At 34.1% G+C, this 17278-nt stretch overlaps 2 protein-coding genes across 2 annotated transcripts; one reads left to right on the forward strand and one right to left on the reverse strand.

The window, feature by feature from the left end:
- The first annotated feature begins 10706 nt into the window (after positions 1–10706).
- LOC139886531 (beta-amyrin 28-monooxygenase-like) lies at positions 10707–13081 on the forward strand. Its single transcript, XM_071870368.1, has 4 exons — positions 10707–11327; positions 11501–11959; positions 12050–12237; positions 12634–13081. The coding sequence occupies exons 1-4, from the start codon at positions 10835–10837 to the stop codon at positions 12931–12933; spliced, it is 1440 nt and encodes a 479-aa protein (XP_071726469.1). The 5' UTR covers positions 10707–10834; the 3' UTR covers positions 12934–13081.
- LOC139886532 (protein MET1, chloroplastic) lies at positions 12873–17059 on the reverse strand. The gene is made up of 7 exons (XM_071870369.1): positions 16614–17059; positions 14898–15004; positions 14706–14800; positions 14236–14312; positions 13858–13978; positions 13705–13764; positions 12873–13190 (listed from the first exon to the last, which is right to left on the reverse strand). Exons 1-7 carry the CDS (start codon positions 16988–16990, stop codon positions 13050–13052), a joined length of 978 nt encoding a protein of 325 aa, XP_071726470.1. The 5' UTR covers positions 16991–17059; the 3' UTR covers positions 12873–13049.
- Positions 17060–17278: the final 219 nt, after the last annotated feature.

The following is a 17278-nucleotide window of genomic DNA, read 5'->3' on the forward strand; positions in this document are numbered from 1 at the left end:
CACGATTCAAGCTATTTCCTGGAAAATTGAAATCAAGATGGTCTGGACCATTCATAGTCAAAAGAGTTCCCATACGGAACGATAGAATTAATAAATTCAAATGGGATTGAATTTAAAGTTAATAGTCACAGAGTTAAACATTACATAGATAGTCCGATGGAAGACAACAACGAAGTTAATCACAATTTTGATACCACATCTAACTAAGTGTGGGGAGAATCAAGTCTTTTAAGAATTTTATGTATTTCTGTTAGAGTTAGATTTTCTGTTTTCGTGTAGTTCTCGAAAATGGAACCCGAATGGTATTTCCCTAGCAGACCCTAAAGAACTAGTCTTCTCCCCCCATTCTGAATTTTTATTTTTTTTAGGAAATGAAGACTGCCTGTGAACTAAACCATGGTCTAATGCTACACGCTTTGATCACTAAACGTAATAATGACACACTACCGAGTGAAATAGTATCATTAATCAGAGAAAGATTGGACGGAGTAAGAAAAGAATCCAGATGCGAAGATAATAAGTTACAATTTGGTAAAGGAAAATCAAAATCCGCAGCGAAAAGAAGAGCACGACACCTAGAAAGATGTCACAAATGTGGAAAATGGTCACATGGAGGTAAATGTTCAAATAATCAAACCTATTCAAATACCGAATTTGTTACTTTATGCAGAGACGGACCGTTCATATGTTTAGAAGAAAAAACACTGAATGCTCGAGGTTACGCCTATGTAGCCATGGAAAACCAATTAAGCCGACTATCTTATGAATGGGATAGATTGTATAACTAAGAATACTATCTCACAGGTAAGTCTGTACAGTTTTTTTGTTTTTATTTTTATTTTTATTTTTAACCTTTTGATAATAAACGCTAATTTGTTCGCTATAAAGTATTAAATTGGTATTGAATAAAATTAGGTTTGGCGACCGAAATTATTGATATCATACAAAAATTTATTACATCACTGCGAAATTTAACGTTTATTCTTAAGGTATAAATATCTTTAATCAATCAACTTAAAATATTTTAAAAATTCGTCATGAGTTAAATTAGGTCATGAAACCGAAATTACTTTACTGAAAAGATGGGCGCATGTTTTTGATAATATTTGATTGATTAAAGTGGGATAAAAGCCAAAAAGATTTTTAATTTTATTTTTACAATGTTTTAAAATTAATATATAAAAATTAAAATAATATTGTAAACTTTTTAAAATTAATATATTTAAAATTGTAAATATTTGAAAAATTAATCTTTTCAATATAAGTTTGTATGTTTAAAAACAAAAATATAATATAAGTTTGGTGTGAATTTTTAATTTTTATTATATGAATTTTGAATTTTATGCATTTTAAATTTAAGTTTGGTGTGAATTTAAAAACAAAAAATTTACTTTATTTCGCTAAGTTAAAAATATGATTTTTAAAATTCGTCGTAAGTTGAAGACTAGGTCTTTGAACCGAAATTGCTTTACCCGAGGAAGGGACGTGAACTTTTATTACCATTATTTTTAATCTTATTGAATTAAAGTATGCCAAAAATATTAAAAAAACCCAAAAATCTAAGCTTTTAAAACAATCGCTACAAAAAGACAAATTTTAAAATTTTGTCGAAGGATTGACTAGGACATCGATCCGAAATGACCTCGTCCTAAATAACAAAGGAAAACAAAATTTTAAATTTATTTTATATTTGTTTTATAAGTTAAGATTTTATTTAAAAAAAAAAAAAATATCAAACCCCGCGACTCGCGGAGTTTGAAGGGTCAAACACCGCGACTCGCGGAGGGACCAAAACCCAGAAAAAAATAAAAATGTAAACTGATCAGTCCACACACCACACCACAAAAAAAACTGCGAAATAATACCCGAAAAAGACCTCCCAAATTCACAATTTTTCACCGTTAATCATCAAATCTTTTACTAAAATCATGTTAAGAAGGATGCTATCAAGGAATTACTCAAGAAAAACGGTAAATTTCTACACCTAAACACCATTTAATCCGAAAATTGGTGTTCTTGAGCAATTTTATACCCAATTCAATTTTGATGCTTTTTAGTGTAATTATGCTTAAATTGCTTATGTATTATGCTTGTATAACCTAGATTGATGCTATTTAACATGATTAGAAGCCTTAAACTTCAAATTTTGAGTAATCTAGGGTTTGTGTTCTTGAGCAATTTGGGACTTTTTGATATAAACAGGTTATGGCCGATTTTTGTCATGAATTGTTGCTAAATTAAGTAGTGTAACATGTTTAGGTAGTTAAATGATCCAAACTTTGAGCCTAAACATGATTTTTAGAATTAAAGTGGACTTTTTCAAGTCTAAAATTCATGAACTTAATTTTTGAGAGATAATGCCAATTGAGACTTGTTTAATTGCTAGTAATGATTATTTTGACATGTTATTTGAGTTGAATGCTTATGAACTTGGCGAACATTTTCGTATATGCTTATTTGAAAAAGTGTAGATTTGATAAAAATATGAAAATGAGCTTAAGTTTGATAAAAATTGGACATGTTATTGTAATTATTTTGATTGATGATTTTGCTGACATTAATTCACATTTGGATGCACGAAAATTGTGTTTGATGTGTTTTGCAGACTGAAAGGGGTGAATCTTCATCCCAAGCTCGCAATGCTCCTCCTGAGAATGCGAACCAACAGGAGGTGGATAACTACTACAAGCAAGATATACCTCATCCAGTAATGACATTTTCTGATATGCACTTAGAAGATTTGCACCCGAACTTGAGATTTGACAGATGTTGGATAGATTATCCAAAATACCAAAGAGGATTGCATACTCTTCATTCTAAAGCTGTTGAGGTACCTAGGGTCATAGAATGGGGACCATTAGAAGCTGTAGAATTGGCCGGGCCAATTAGGGAATTACTTGCACAGAGGTATGGTAATTCTACTTTCAACGATTGGGTACGGTTATTCAACATGCGTAGACCTGTATATAAAGTATGGTGTGAAGAATTATTGTGTAGTATAGAAATAAATGATCGGGTAGCTAGTTTAACCGATCGATCTTTTATTAGATTTTTGTTAGGAGGTTCGATGCGACACATGTCTTTACTAGACATGGCTCAGGCCTTACGTATATATACGCCTGAGGAGTTAGCATCTGTCGATTGTAGAGGGTTGATACTAAATGGTAGAAAGATAGACGAAAATTTTGATACGCATGGTGTATGGAGTCAAATGACTAGCCATCACCGATTTAAAGGGGGAAATTACTCTTATTTGGATATAGATAGAGCTGAATTAAGAGTAATTCATAGGTTTTTAGCTAATTCAATTACACAAAGAGGTAAGAATAAGGAAAAGGTAAATGAACAGGATTTATTTTACCACATGTGTATTCGAGACCCACAAAGCGCTGTAAGTATATCATATTGTGTGGGTTATTATTTATCAGCTATGGTTAGGGGGATGAGACCACATAGCATAATAGGAGGTGGTATATTTATTACTTTGATTTGTGAATATCTCAATGTGGATATAAGTCGGGGGGGATTATTAATCGAAGAACCAGAACCCCAAGATACAATAGGTTTAAATCTATACCATGGTGCTAAAGTTTTGAAGAGGCGAAATAACGTCGCAGTACGATATAATGGTAGACATCCACAGGTTGAGAGAAACCAACAGCAAGGTAATGTAGGAGGGGGAAATGAAATGGCAGAAATGCAAAGGTTTATAGCTTCACAAGAGTATGAAAATGCTAAACATGGAGCATTTGAAGATTGGCAAGTTCATCAAAACCAAATCATAGCTTATTGCCAACATATAGGTAGAAACTATATTCCTACCCCAACGCCCACATTCCCTCCCTGGTCTATAGAGATGCAACCACCGTATCCTACGTATAACCAGGAGAAGCATTTTATAGCACATATGGTTATGCATGGAACCCCTTCTGGTATCAGTATCATCCCTAGTCTACTTAGTTTTTTTTTTTATTTTATTATTTGTAATGTTGATACATTTAATACTTATGTTGGATTTGTAATAGTTTTATAATTTTCTAAATTTTATTATTAGATTTTAATAATTTTTGAATGTGGGGTAATATACCAAATTTCAAAAATATGTATATATGTTTGCAGTTTATCTTATGTACACAACAGGGTAAAACAACGCATTTTCAAAGACTGGCATTAAGTTCAGCAAAAACAACTAATTTTGAGGACAAGATGCAAAATATATGTGAAATAACAACAAGACGGAATGAACAAATGATATGCACCATTTATCATTCAGCAAGCAAACACAAATATGTTTGGAAACTTTGGTAAAATTTAATCATTTCTACGCTAATTACCCTCAATAATTTAAATTGTTACTGATTTCTTGCAAATGAGGGCATTGCAAGATCTTAAGTGTGGGAAGGGGTTAAATTCTTTCGAATTTTTAATATTTTTTACTTCTTACACTTGGTTACCATTAAAAATACTAGTAAAGCAGTAGTTGTATTAGAATCTAGTGCTCTCTGATAATAAAGAACAGCCCTAGTCTTATATACTGACTACCCACTTCTAGTAAAATTTTTCTAAATTTTCAACTAAATGAACTCAAAATCATGTTTATACATATTTATGAGTGATAAAACTAGGTGATAACACCGAAATTATTGTTACTTCGGAAAGGACATAAATTGAGAAACAAACCAAAATGTTAAAATTCATTTAAAATGGAATAGAGGACAATAAAAAGGAAAATAAAAGCCAAGTGTGGGAAAATTCTCCAAGTTATTCAAAACATATGTCACATATTTTTGTACAAATAACTGAAAATACTTTTGCTTTGGACTAAACTAAAAAGTTTTACCTGATTTACTGTAAGAAAGATGGATCTACACGATGAATCAATTCCTTCGTTAAAAGGAAGTAAAGTCTTTCGAAAAAGAAACGCGCTTCTTGATTTAGGTCAAGAAGTTGTCGTCCAGACCAGCTGTAGGTTGACGAAAAACCTAGAAAAGTCATCACTAAAATCAGCAGGAAATCCACGGACCTCAGCAATAAACAGGGTCGCCAAGTGGTCAGATTTATCCTAACCATGAGAAGGATTTATCTCGTACAATGAGGGGCACCGTGCAAATTAGCTTGATAAGACTAATGAATCAGATCCCCAGAAAGGATAATCTCCTTAAAGATCAAAAATCAGCTTTTAAGACTGATATTACTCAATCCTAGAGATTGACCTTAAAGATTGAGAATTACAAACTCATGGAATTCGATGATATCTAAACTCGAGCTTGAACGAGAAAATATTTTGATCAAATTATAAACCGATTTGTTTTCTGAAAACCCATTTTCAATGCGTTCATTACCATTGAACGTAAAATCCTAGGAATTCACCTGAAATTCATTAGGTCGCCTGAACCAAATCGGGTGTCAACCGTAAGAACGGTGGTTGCATAGCATGGTCAAAGACAGGACCTTGTGCCAGACCGAAAAAATTATAAGGGTGAGCTTTACTATTGCTCCTACAAAGGATAGTAATTGCGTCCGACACGTTAAAAGACCATAATTAAAAGCATGTCAGAGGACATTGCCTTAACAGTTGCTTGTTCAACGCTTTCCTTTACAACCGGACGGTAGTTTATCGAAAGGTAATATACGGAGCAAGTAAACTGGACGTGTTGCTTTCCTAATACAAGGTTAGCAAGTGGGTGACACAAAATCGCAAGTTTTGAGCTAAAATTTTCAAATCTGAAACCCACCAAACCCACAAAAAGAACTTGCAAACACCGGTGAAGGGTTATTCCGGAAAACTTATCTAGGGTAAAAGCTAGATTTAATTTTCAAAAGATCAAATGTTTTCATAAAGATCCAATTTCCTTAAAGGATCTAAATTTTTATAGTCATATGGGACTGTAAACCACAACATTACTACCATTGTTTATACCGTCGTAAAGAAATCACTGATGTACAAAGTGTGAAGAATAAAGAAGTGATTCTAGTATTTCAAGACTATATTGCTTGAGGACAAGCAACGCTCAAGTGTGGGAATATTTGATAATGCTAAAAACGAACATATATTTCATAGCATTATTCCCCAAGAAAGACAAGCTTTTAGTTGCAATTGTTCTATTTACAAGTGATATTCGTTTAAATATTAAAAGGTGAAGACAAAAGACAGATTCGACGAATTGAAGACACAAACGACCAAAAAGCTCAAAAGTACAAAATACAATCAAAGAGGTTCCAATTATTGATGAGAAACGTCTCAAAATTACAAGAGTACAAGATTCAAAACGCAAAGTACAAGATATTAAATTGTACGCAAGGACGTTCGAAAATCCGGAACCAGGACCAGAGTCAACTCTCAACGCTCGACGCAACGGACTAAAAATTACAAGTCAACTATGCACATGAATATAATATAATATATAAATAATTCTTAAAAATTATATATATATTATATTATTATTTAAAATCGTCGGCAAACAAAGAGCCAAGGTTGAATGAGCTGTAAAAACGAACTCCGCGACTTGCGGAGTTCGAAAGCTAAAAGAACCGAGACTCGCGGAGCCTCAAAAATGAAAATGCCTATAAAAGCCAACGCAGTTCGACGAATTTTAAAATCAATATATATCCATCCATCTATCTATACGTAATATTTATATTTATAATTTATATTTTAATTTTAATTTTAATTTTAATCCTAATAATAAGGGTATGTTAGCGAATGTTGTAAGGGTGTAAGTCGAAATTCTGTCCGTGTAACGCTACGCTATTTTTAATCATTGTAAGTTATGTTCAACCTTTTTAATTTAATGTCTCGTAGCTAAGTTATTATTATGCTTATTTAAAACGAAGTAATCATGATGTTGGGCTAATTACTAAAATTGGGTAATGGGGCTTTGTACCATAATTGGGGTTTGGACAAAAGAACGACACTTGTGGAAATTAGACTATGGGCTATTAATGGGCTGTATATTTGTTTAACTAAATGATAGTTTGTTAATGTTAATATAAAGATTTATAATTGGACGTACCCATAAATTACCATATACACTCGATCGGACACGATGGGCGGGGTATTTATATGTACGAATAATCGTTCATTTAACCGGACACGGGAATGGATTAATAGCCACTAGAATAATTAAAACAGGGGTGAAATTATGTACAAGGACACTTGGTATAATTGATAACAAAGTATTAAAACCTTGGGTTACACTCAGTCGACATCCTGGTGTAATTATTAAACAAAGTATTAAAATCTTGTTACAGTTTAAGTCCCCAATTAGTTGGAATATTTAACTTCGGGTATAAGAATAATTTGACGAGGACACTCGCACTTTATATTTACGACCGATGGACTGTTATGGACAAAAACCAGACGGACATATTAAATAATCCAGGACAAAGGACAATTAACCCATGGGCATAAAACTAAAATCAACACGTCAAACATCATGATTACGGAAGTTTAAATAAGCATAATTATTTTATTTCATATTTAATTTCCTTTATTTTATATTTAATTGCACTTCTAATTATCGCATTTTATTTTATTGTTATTATATTTAATTGCACTTTTAATTATCGTACTTTTAATTATCGCAAGTTTATTTTATCGCACTTTTATATATCGCAATTTCATTATCGTTATTTACTTTACGCTTTAAATTAAGTCTTGTATTTATTTTTTATTTTACATTTGGTTTTAACTGCGACTAAAGTTTTAAAATCGACAAATCGGTCATTAAACGGTAAAAATCCCTCTTTATAATAATAATATTACTTATATATATATTTGTATTTTTATAAAAGTAAACTAATATAGCGTTAAGCTTTGTTTAAAGATTTTCCCTATGGAACGAACCGGACTTACTAAAAACTACACTACTGTACGATTAGGTACACTGCCTATAAGTGTTGTAGCAAGGTTTAAGTATATCCATTCTATAAATAAATAAATATCTTGTGTAAAATTGTATAATATTTAATAGTATTTCCTTGTAAAATATAAGCTATTTTATATACACCTCTGCTTTGACATCAATAAGCTAAAGACTCAAGACAATATAAGATCATGGGATTTGGGTAATGCGAATGAGGGTCCATTGGTTTGCTCCTTATGCAACTTGCAGCAAGATTCGCAAGATCATTTTTTTTCCAATGTGGATATTCCAAGCAAGTGTGGTTAAAGATGAAGAGGTTTATTGCTATTCCGGGTATTGTTGACGAGTGGAAGGATATAGTCACAATGATCATTCCTTTTGCTCATAGAAGAGTGGCGCGTATTGTGGTGGCTAAACTTATTTTTAGTGCTTCAGTTTATTACATATGGCTCGAGCGAAACGCAAGGATGTTTAAGGACGAAAAGCGGTATCCGAACAAGCTTGTCAACATCATCTATGGGACCGTCAGACTGAAACTGATGTCGGTGATGTTCAAGAATTCCCAACATGTTAGGAATATGAAGATGGCATGGCAAATTTAGTTGTGTATTTTGTTTGGTTGTTTGGCCGTTTGTGGCTTTGGTTGCTTCCTGTCTATGAGTGTTAACCTGTAGACATTCTTGTAAATGTGAAATATTTATAAAGTTTGCCGGGTGAAAACCCTTTACCCAAAAAAAGATCATGTTCATATGTTTTGTTATCTTTTATTTTTATATGGTTGATATACTTTATGACTTACGCATCCAGGGGCGGACCTATGAAGGGTCAGGGTGGGTCGGCCGCCCCCAGTGGATTTGCAATTTTTAGTGTAAATTTTTTCGGTTTTTCGATTTTGATCCCGGTGGAATTTTTTTTTGCCCCAAACCCTTCATATTTTGTCCCCAAACCTTCATATTTTGCTCCAAAACATTAGTATTTTGCTCAAAAATCTCTAAATTTTGCTCAAAAACCTCTATATTTTACCCCAAAATCTCCATATTTTGCCCCAAAAAAATCTCTACATTTAGAAATTTTTTTCGCTTCCGGTGAAAAAATTTCCTGGATCCGCCACTGTACGCATCCATTTACTATAATGTAGGTACACGAAGCAAATGGTATAAGTTCTGTCAATGACATTACATACAGGTGAGGCTACGACTTTGATCTCAATCATTGACTATACATTCACTCTTGAAATATTGATAGATTCTTTTTTTTTTTTTTTTTTTTTTTTTTTAAATTCTATCTGTTGTTTTCCTAGGTAAAATAAATGCCAACAAGCATTCATATTTGTTAATTGATTGGTATTTCGTAATTTCATTGTAACTATTGTTTTTACTAATTTTATTCCTTCAAGCGTGAATGAAATTATAGTATGTTTGGTACATGCGTAAATGAAATTATAATATTTGCTGTCTATAATATAGTTAAAAAGTAGCTCTACTAGCCAACTAGAGACCTTGTGGTGATTGACGTTACTGGCCAACAGAACTATATCAACATAAATATATTATTATAGGTACATCTTCTTTATAAATATTAGTAAAATTAAAATGATTTAGTTTTCATATGCCTTACACCTTTTACTTTTAAAAAATAGATCACTGGTATTTATTTGTCTAACCGAATGAAGATTACGTCCGATGTAAAAGTAATTAAATGATATATGGAGTAATTACTACTCTATAATCTAATAGACAAAAAATGATGAATAGTAACTAGGAGTATTTTCGTCATTTCACTCTTTTTTATTCTAATTAAATTTCACTACACCAACAAAGACCCCTACATTTTTTTCAAATATTCAAATCAACCCCCCAAACAGGGGGGTAAAGTGTCAAATAACCATTTTCATAAAAAAAATCTTAAATAAACTCCATCCAAATATTCAACTGGTCATATCTTCTCGCTCCCAACGAGTTAAATTTTTACGACACCATCGTTAAACTCGAAATAATTTTAGGAACACAATGTCACTAACTATACGCAAAACGGACGCTTTTTAAAAAATGCTAAATATTTGAGGTACTTTTCATACACGTTGATTTTGCGTTAAATTTTTAAAAGTCGATAATTACATAGCTAAACGCGGATATGGACATATATTGTTAATTTAAAATAACATTTAAATCTTTCACGGGTTATACCTTTTAGTTCGACTCGAGTTGCGCTTCAACGACATCATTCTTTAGTCACGAAATAATTTTACAAACTAAACGCAATAAAATACATTGAAAACCGAACCTCTGGCGCGAAGCGAGGGTTCAACAACTAGTTAATTCTAAGGGTAGTTTAGGCATACAATTAGAATATAAATATTAAATAAAGAATGATGCTAAGGGAATACACATTCGGACCAAAATGTATATCGGTAGGGACATGTTAGCCCTGTGTTGACTATGTCAACTCATCCAGCACATACCCCGAATGAGTCTGGAGCCTGGCGAAACACCTCACCATTAAATTCCTACAGCATGCCAAGACCCAGATTCGAACCTGCATAGTTATTCGGACCAACACTACATGCGTGGGGCCAAGGATCATAGGGCCGGGTACCACTGAACCACAGGTCCGTTGGTCTAAGGGATACACATGACAACCTCCTATTTGGTAGGGGGATTTTGTAGGTTAAAATTGTAGGCCTAAAAATCATTTTCCTTGTGGATAGGAAATTATTATAGGCAAAATATCTTGGACCTAAAGGAAGAAAAAAAAAAAAAGCAAGAGAAAAATAGATCAAAGTGGGTGGTGGTAAGTCACAAAAAAGGAAGGAGTTGACCCTCAATTAATAAAATGCAAGATCCTTTTGTTAAACTAACATATTCCCCATCACATATAATTAAAACTACTTGAACAACAATTTCTATTCTAAAGCTTCTATATAATATCTTTATCAAATCTAAGATCACAGTACTTAGCACTGAAGAATCATGGTTGTTCTGTTGCTACTCGTGCTATTTCTGTTCATTATTGTTTCCGTTTTCGTCTATATTAATCATACAAAATCAATAACTGTTAACAATCTTCCACCAGGAAGCTTCGGATGGCCGTTTATAGGTGAAACTCTAGCTTACCTCCGCTCACGAAAAAATGGAACTCCAGAGAATTTCGAAAGAGAGAGAACTGCGAAATACGGGAGTCCTCCGGTGATTAAAACGTCGTTGCTTGGTCATCGTACAGCGATCTTTTGTGGGCCCGAGGGGAATAAGTTTTTGTTTGGTAACGAGAATAAGTTAGTGGCGTCGTGGTGGCCTGATACGATTAGGAAGTTGTTTGGTAAGTGCTTGAATACTAGTCGTGGCGATGAAGCTAAGTGGTTGAGGAAAACGATGCTAACGTATCTTGGTCCTGATGCTTTGTCAAATCGTTATACCGCCACCATGGATATAGTCACTCGTCGCCATATACAAAATCAATGGCAAGGTATCACATAACAATATGGGCGGGTCGGTCAAGTTGGGTAACATATAAAAACTGACAAGTTGATCCAACTTTTTTTTTTTTTTTTATGGTTCTTGTCATCTTTCCATCTGTTTTTTAACCTTTTTCGATCTGTTTGACCCGTTTCCTAATCATGTGATATGTTTGCTGTGAAGGTAGGAGGGAGTTGAAGGTTTTCAACACGGTGAGGCCATATCTATTCGAGCTTGCTTGTATACTATTTCTAAGCCTCGACGATTTACAACAAATTACAGAGCTTGGATCGTTATTCAACGTTTTCCTAAAAGGGCTAATCGGGTTGCCTATAAGTATCCCAGGGACACGTTTTTACCGGGCCAAAAAAGCAGCTGTTGCTATCAAGAAGCAACTTATTATGATCATCAAGCAGAGAAGACTAGCCCTGAAACAAGACGTTGCATCATCGTCTGACGAAGATCTTTTGTCACATCTTCTTGTATCTTCAGATGAAAACGGTCGGTTTTTATCCGAAATGGAGATTGCAAACAATATTCTACTAGTACTTTTTGCGGGGCACGATACTTCTGCTGTTACAATTACGTTGATCATGAAGAATCTTGCAGAACATCCCCAAGTTTATGAATTTGTGCTTAAAGGTTTGTAACAATCATCATTTAAACATAATTTCACGTTTTATAATATAAGAAACTGACGATCGTTATCGAATGCCACTGATGTTCTTTTAGAGCAATTGGGCATTTTGGGGGCAAAAGCACCTGGTGAATTGCTAAATTGGGAGGACATACAGAAGATGAGATACACGTGGAACGTTGTGTGTGAAGTAATGAGAATAAATCCACCAGTTGTAGGAGCTTTTAGGGAGGCCCTTGTGGATTTCGAATTTGCAGGCTATACGATCCTCAAAGGATGGAAGGTAACCCCTTCATAAAACTAGAGGGCCATTTTGACCCATTTACTTTAAATGGGTCAATATTTTCTATGTATCATTCCAAATGGGTCAACTTAAATAATCGTCAAAAGTCCACTCAAAGTCTACTGTTAATGCCTACAACCTCTTTAATCAATTTATTAAAATAAACGGATAAGGTTTTCGTGTGCAAGCTCATCATTTTACTCAAAGTAGTCTTATTAGTGTACGCATAATTGATTTTTAATATCGGATTTATACTCAGCCTTCCCTATTTAAACTGTTACCCAACCCACCCCTTCACAACCTTTGCATAATACAAACACTGTAATGCACTTCTTAATTCACAACGTAAATCATGCAATTTTTTTTTTTTTTTTTTTGTTGTTTTGTGAGTTTCAGATAACTTGGAATGCGGTGGTGACTCATAAGGACGAGGCTAACTTCCCAAACGCTACCAAATTTGATCCTTCGAGGTTTGAAGGAGCAGGACCAACTCCATTTACGTTTGTCCCATTTGGAGGGGGTCCAAGAATGTGTTTGGGTAAAGAGTTAGCCCGTGTGCAAATACTCGTGTTCATACACAACATTGTGACAACATTTAAGTGGGACTTACTAATTCCTGATGAGAAAATAGAGTATGATCCTTTGGCAACACCTGTTAAAGGACTTCCCATTCGACTTCATCCCCATCAAGTTTAAAGCTTTTTTATGAAATATACTATACCGTTTTGATTATGTATCCGTGCGAAACAAGAAAATGAATATCAAGATCCATTCAGGATTGATGAACATATTCTATAAATAAAATGTGGATTCTATTTCTTGTTGAATCCAAACAATGATTTAATGGCGTTTAACGCGTTCTCGTTGATAAATGACTCATCAAATTGTCTCATCAAAGGCTCAAACCCCTCTGATTTCCTTAAATTCTCCAGATCAGGGTCAGAACGGATCCGCTGCAATTTTAGTAGCCATTGTTACAAAGTTCTTTAGTAAAAGATAGAGGTGGCATAACGGGTCGATGGGTGACAAGTCAAGATAGGTAGGTCTGTATGTACAAAATCTGTTTCGGGGCAGAAGGTTTGGTTGGTCCGAAATACTATTTTGTTCAAAACTTGTTATTTTATTTATCATTAATCAGTGTGCTGATATGATAATGAATATATATTATTAGAGTAATAAGCTAATCTTAAGAATACAAGGATTTATGATGTTGGATTTAGAGGTGTGCATGGTTCGGGTAGAACCGGAAAAAAACCGAGAATGGAGGTTATGGGAAACTTACAACCCTTTTGGCCCATTTGACCCGTTTTCATTTAAGCTAAAAGAATATATTACCAATGTTTAACCTGTTTGAGATAAACTTAAACTGAAATTAACCCCTTTATATATATATATATATATATATATATATATATAAATGTGTCAAATTTAAACATTACACAGGGATATTAAAAAAATTTGAAGTACCTTAAAATCTTCGTAGTCTGATTGCAAAGCATCTTTTAGAGCAGAAAGCCCGGCTTGTATCTGTCATGTGCGTAATAATAAAGATCGAGTTTTGCTATTATTTTGCGCATTTGAGATGAAATATGGGAATGATACAAACATACAGTTTTGTACCTGATTTAGCTTAGAATAGCAACATGCAACGTTGTAACTTGCTACTGAAGCTTCATTAATCTCTGGCTTTGACCCCAAAACGGACTCAAACTTTTCCAATGCTTCTTCATACTTTCCGCTCCTAAAAAAAGTTATTTAGAGAAAAACCTTGCTAATAAGTTAACTAAAGGTAACAATTCTGACCCATTGTGACTTATATTATATTAGATGGGTTAAAAGTCTATTTTAAAGCATACAACCTACAAAACAGTGATATTAAAATAATAATTATTATAACTGCGCTGATAATATATGTAATCATAATTAACGCATTAATCATTTAATGGGAATAAGAGTTTAGAGACTGTTGAGCCAAAGTTGGATCTCAAGGTAATTTACTTGTATAGCTGCAAGCCTTCACGAAGCTCCCTTTCTCGAGTTTCCTTTTGTTCCTTCTTCCTCAAGTAATTTTGCATCTGAATCAAAAAACATCGATCGCACATGAACAATGTCAGTTAATGTTTGACCCATTTACTAATGAATGAGTTAACTTGGAATATGTTCTCTCTAGTGGGCCACACACACGCGCAAAATTTAAAAAATGGGCTAAAGGGAACACGTCAAAAGTCACCCTAAGTGCATTTCTAATGCACAAACCTCTTTTGATCATTTTATCAAATATAACAGAAGATCATTATGGAAATAATATACTAACTCTCAGTAACTGTATTTGAAACAATATCAGTTTATAATAAAGCTAGGACAAAGTGTAATCAGCTCAACTTGGCTTGATAAGTACCAACAAATTACTCATTATGACCCATAACGCAACCCGCCCAATTTGCTGAAAATGCAAACATGGAACTTACCTGAATTTCCCTAAGTTTGCCGCTAACAATTCCAGAATTTCTCTCAGCCCGAATGATCTCCTTTTCGGTAAGCTTACTTGCTTCTTCCATCTTCCCTGCAAACCATACCAAACGATGCTTAGATCATTAGCACAACATCGAAAGTTTGCAATATTCTTTAATATACGAATAAGGTGTAAAGTGTGACTTAACCGTATCTCTTTTCCATTCGCATGAGTAAAGGACCGATTCTTTGGCGAATGGTGTACATGGTTCTTCCATATTCAGCTGCGGGCCACATCTCTGTTCCAAATACTGCGCTGCAACAATTCTAGCATTTTATTACCACATCTTCAACCGCCCTTTTCTCACTTCAATCCGTGATAAATTAGAGCAAGCTTGAAATTCATATGAGCTTTTAACATTCATTTGTTGACATAAACAGGTACCTTACTGTCATCCAATTGATCGTTTTGTTACCCAAGATTTTTTGAGCAATTATAGGTATCTAACTTTTTCTCATGATTATAAAGAATTTTTTAACCGTTTGAAGCATCACAATACCAAAAAAATGCTTTTTGCACAGTTTTGGAACTACTTATCAGTGTTGTAACGGTTGGCCAGCTTGCCCAATTTGGGGACTAGTCCGACCCGACTAGGCCCGAGTCGTTCAAAGTCACAGGTCAGCGGGTCAAAAGTTGAATGAAGTCAGTTAAATTCGGATTTATACAGTCAAAATCAGTCAAAATTGGACAAAACAAGTCACAGTCGGTCAAAATTGGACAAAACTGGTCAAAATCAATGTTGATCAACAGCGGACTGTTCCTTGTCTGGGCCGACTAGTTCTTACAAAGTACCAGTCTACTATTCCCCGATTAGTGACTTTTACAACCTTGCTTTTAATCTGTTTTTTTTATTGAAAGAGCAGTTTTCAGTGCCTTCTAAAGCATAACAACACCCACACAAAAATCCATCCAACAAAAGTAAATAAATAAGCTCATTGATACATTAATACTTTAAAACTTCATATACAAAGTTGAGTACCCTCGATGAGCAAATTGAATATTTTATATAGTTCAATAGTTGTTTATAATTATAATCATATGCTATCTATCCTTAGAATAATGCCCTGTAACATAAAAACACATTTTCAGTGTCCCCATGACTCCATTTAATTTTCAAGCTACAACTTGAAATTGCAAATAAATCTAGCTTACCAAAAAGGAAGCAAAAGATACGATATGTATAAAAGGTACAGTACCGGCAAGTACTTGATAGAAAATCACTGGTCTTTAATCTGCAGCCAAATTAATTACCACATCCAACCACGCAGGCTTGCCTGAGTGGCCACTGGGTTGCCCGATGAAGCACACCACCCGGGTTCGATTGGCAAAGCGATTTCATTCAAAAAGGGAGTGTGACTAGAGGGTGCGCCTTGTTCACAATTCACGCGGTACCAGGTCTCGCTCTCAGGGGCTTGATTACCCGAGGTTTACCTATATGGGGGAGACAATGTACTCGTTCATAGGAGTTTCTTCACTAATCCAAAAAATTACCACATCCAACATATCCTAAATTGCCCGATTCCAGAAACCACTAAATCACTACAAACATAAGAGGACCACTAAAACAGTAGTTATATGCTGCATCTAACATTCCCAAAATGGGCAGACACTCTTCAAAGTATTCGATTCAATCGTGTATGCTCAGCAATAAAGCGTTGCAATTCACATATTCATATTGGACCTTTGGACCACTCAATGTTACTAGTTATCATTTTTCTACAAGGTCACTACAAACATAAGCAATTCTACAAACTTGACTTTAAATAACAAGTTTTCACAATATCATACACAGTTTTTATATCAAATTATATCTCTATCATACACAGCATTCACAATATGAATTGACTTAAGCATTTATCAATACCTGGTGGCTATAACTTTATCCCCAACAGAAAACATGTTACTCTTATCAGCAGAACCTCCAGGTGCAATTGCATCAATGTAGGTCCCACCATCTCTACCTTTTGCAAATTTTAAACCATAAGGCTGCTCAATCTCAACTTCATACTCTTCATACTTATCCTCTTCTTCGGTTGCCGGTTCTTCTGCTCCGTTCGCTCTGACGATCAAAACCGATTGTTTCCCGGAACTCAAATTGCCTACCCTGATAAAAAGTTTCAAACTTTTCACATTCTTGAGTGATGTTTGCTTGAATTGTGAAGTAATTAAAGAGAATGTTTGTGTTCTTGGTAATGGTGGTGAAGAACAAAGAGATGGGTAGCTGTTTGGAGCAGTTGACATTGTATAATTTAACTGAAAAAAATTTAATTTTGTTTGTAAATTGGAGTTCAAAGTTTGTTATTTGGAACGAAGAAGAGAAAGATTACAGTTGAGAGATCAGTGGTTGTAATGGACTGTTGTGGAGTTCAGTTATCTTGTGACACGTGTCAACTCATGGGTGGATTATGATTTTTCATTTAAATTAATTCCAGTGTAATATTCTTAGAATATGTCAATATACATTGCGTAATCACTGGGAATTGATAATTTTTCATTTAAATATGAAATTTTCTAATGACAATCTAAGGC

This window comes from Rutidosis leptorrhynchoides, chromosome 1, assembly GCF_046630445.1.
Source record: "Rutidosis leptorrhynchoides isolate AG116_Rl617_1_P2 chromosome 1, CSIRO_AGI_Rlap_v1, whole genome shotgun sequence".
In the NCBI taxonomy this organism is placed as follows: domain Eukaryota; kingdom Viridiplantae; phylum Streptophyta; class Magnoliopsida; order Asterales; family Asteraceae; genus Rutidosis; species Rutidosis leptorrhynchoides.

Coding starts and splice junctions, on each gene's coding strand:
- LOC139886531 (XM_071870368.1), top strand. CDS start 10,835: ATGGTTGTTCTGTTGCTACTCGTGCTATTTCTGTTCATTATTGTTTCC. Junction 11,328..11,500: donor TATACAAAATCAATGGCAAG/GTATCACATAAC, acceptor TTTGCTGTGAAG/GTAGGAGGGAGTTGAAGGTT. Junction 11,960..12,049: donor TTATGAATTTGTGCTTAAAG/GTTTGTAACAAT, acceptor ATGTTCTTTTAG/AGCAATTGGGCATTTTGGGG.
- LOC139886532 (XM_071870369.1), bottom strand. CDS start 16,990: ATGTCAACTGCTCCAAACAGCTACCCATCTCTTTGTTCTTCACCACCA. Junction 14,801..14,897: donor GCGAATGGAAAAGAGATACG/GTTAAGTCACAC, acceptor TATGGTTTGCAG/GGAAGATGGAAGAAGCAAGT. Junction 14,313..14,705: donor GCAAACTTAGGGAAATTCAG/GTAAGTTCCATG, acceptor TTTTTGATTCAG/ATGCAAAATTACTTGAGGAA.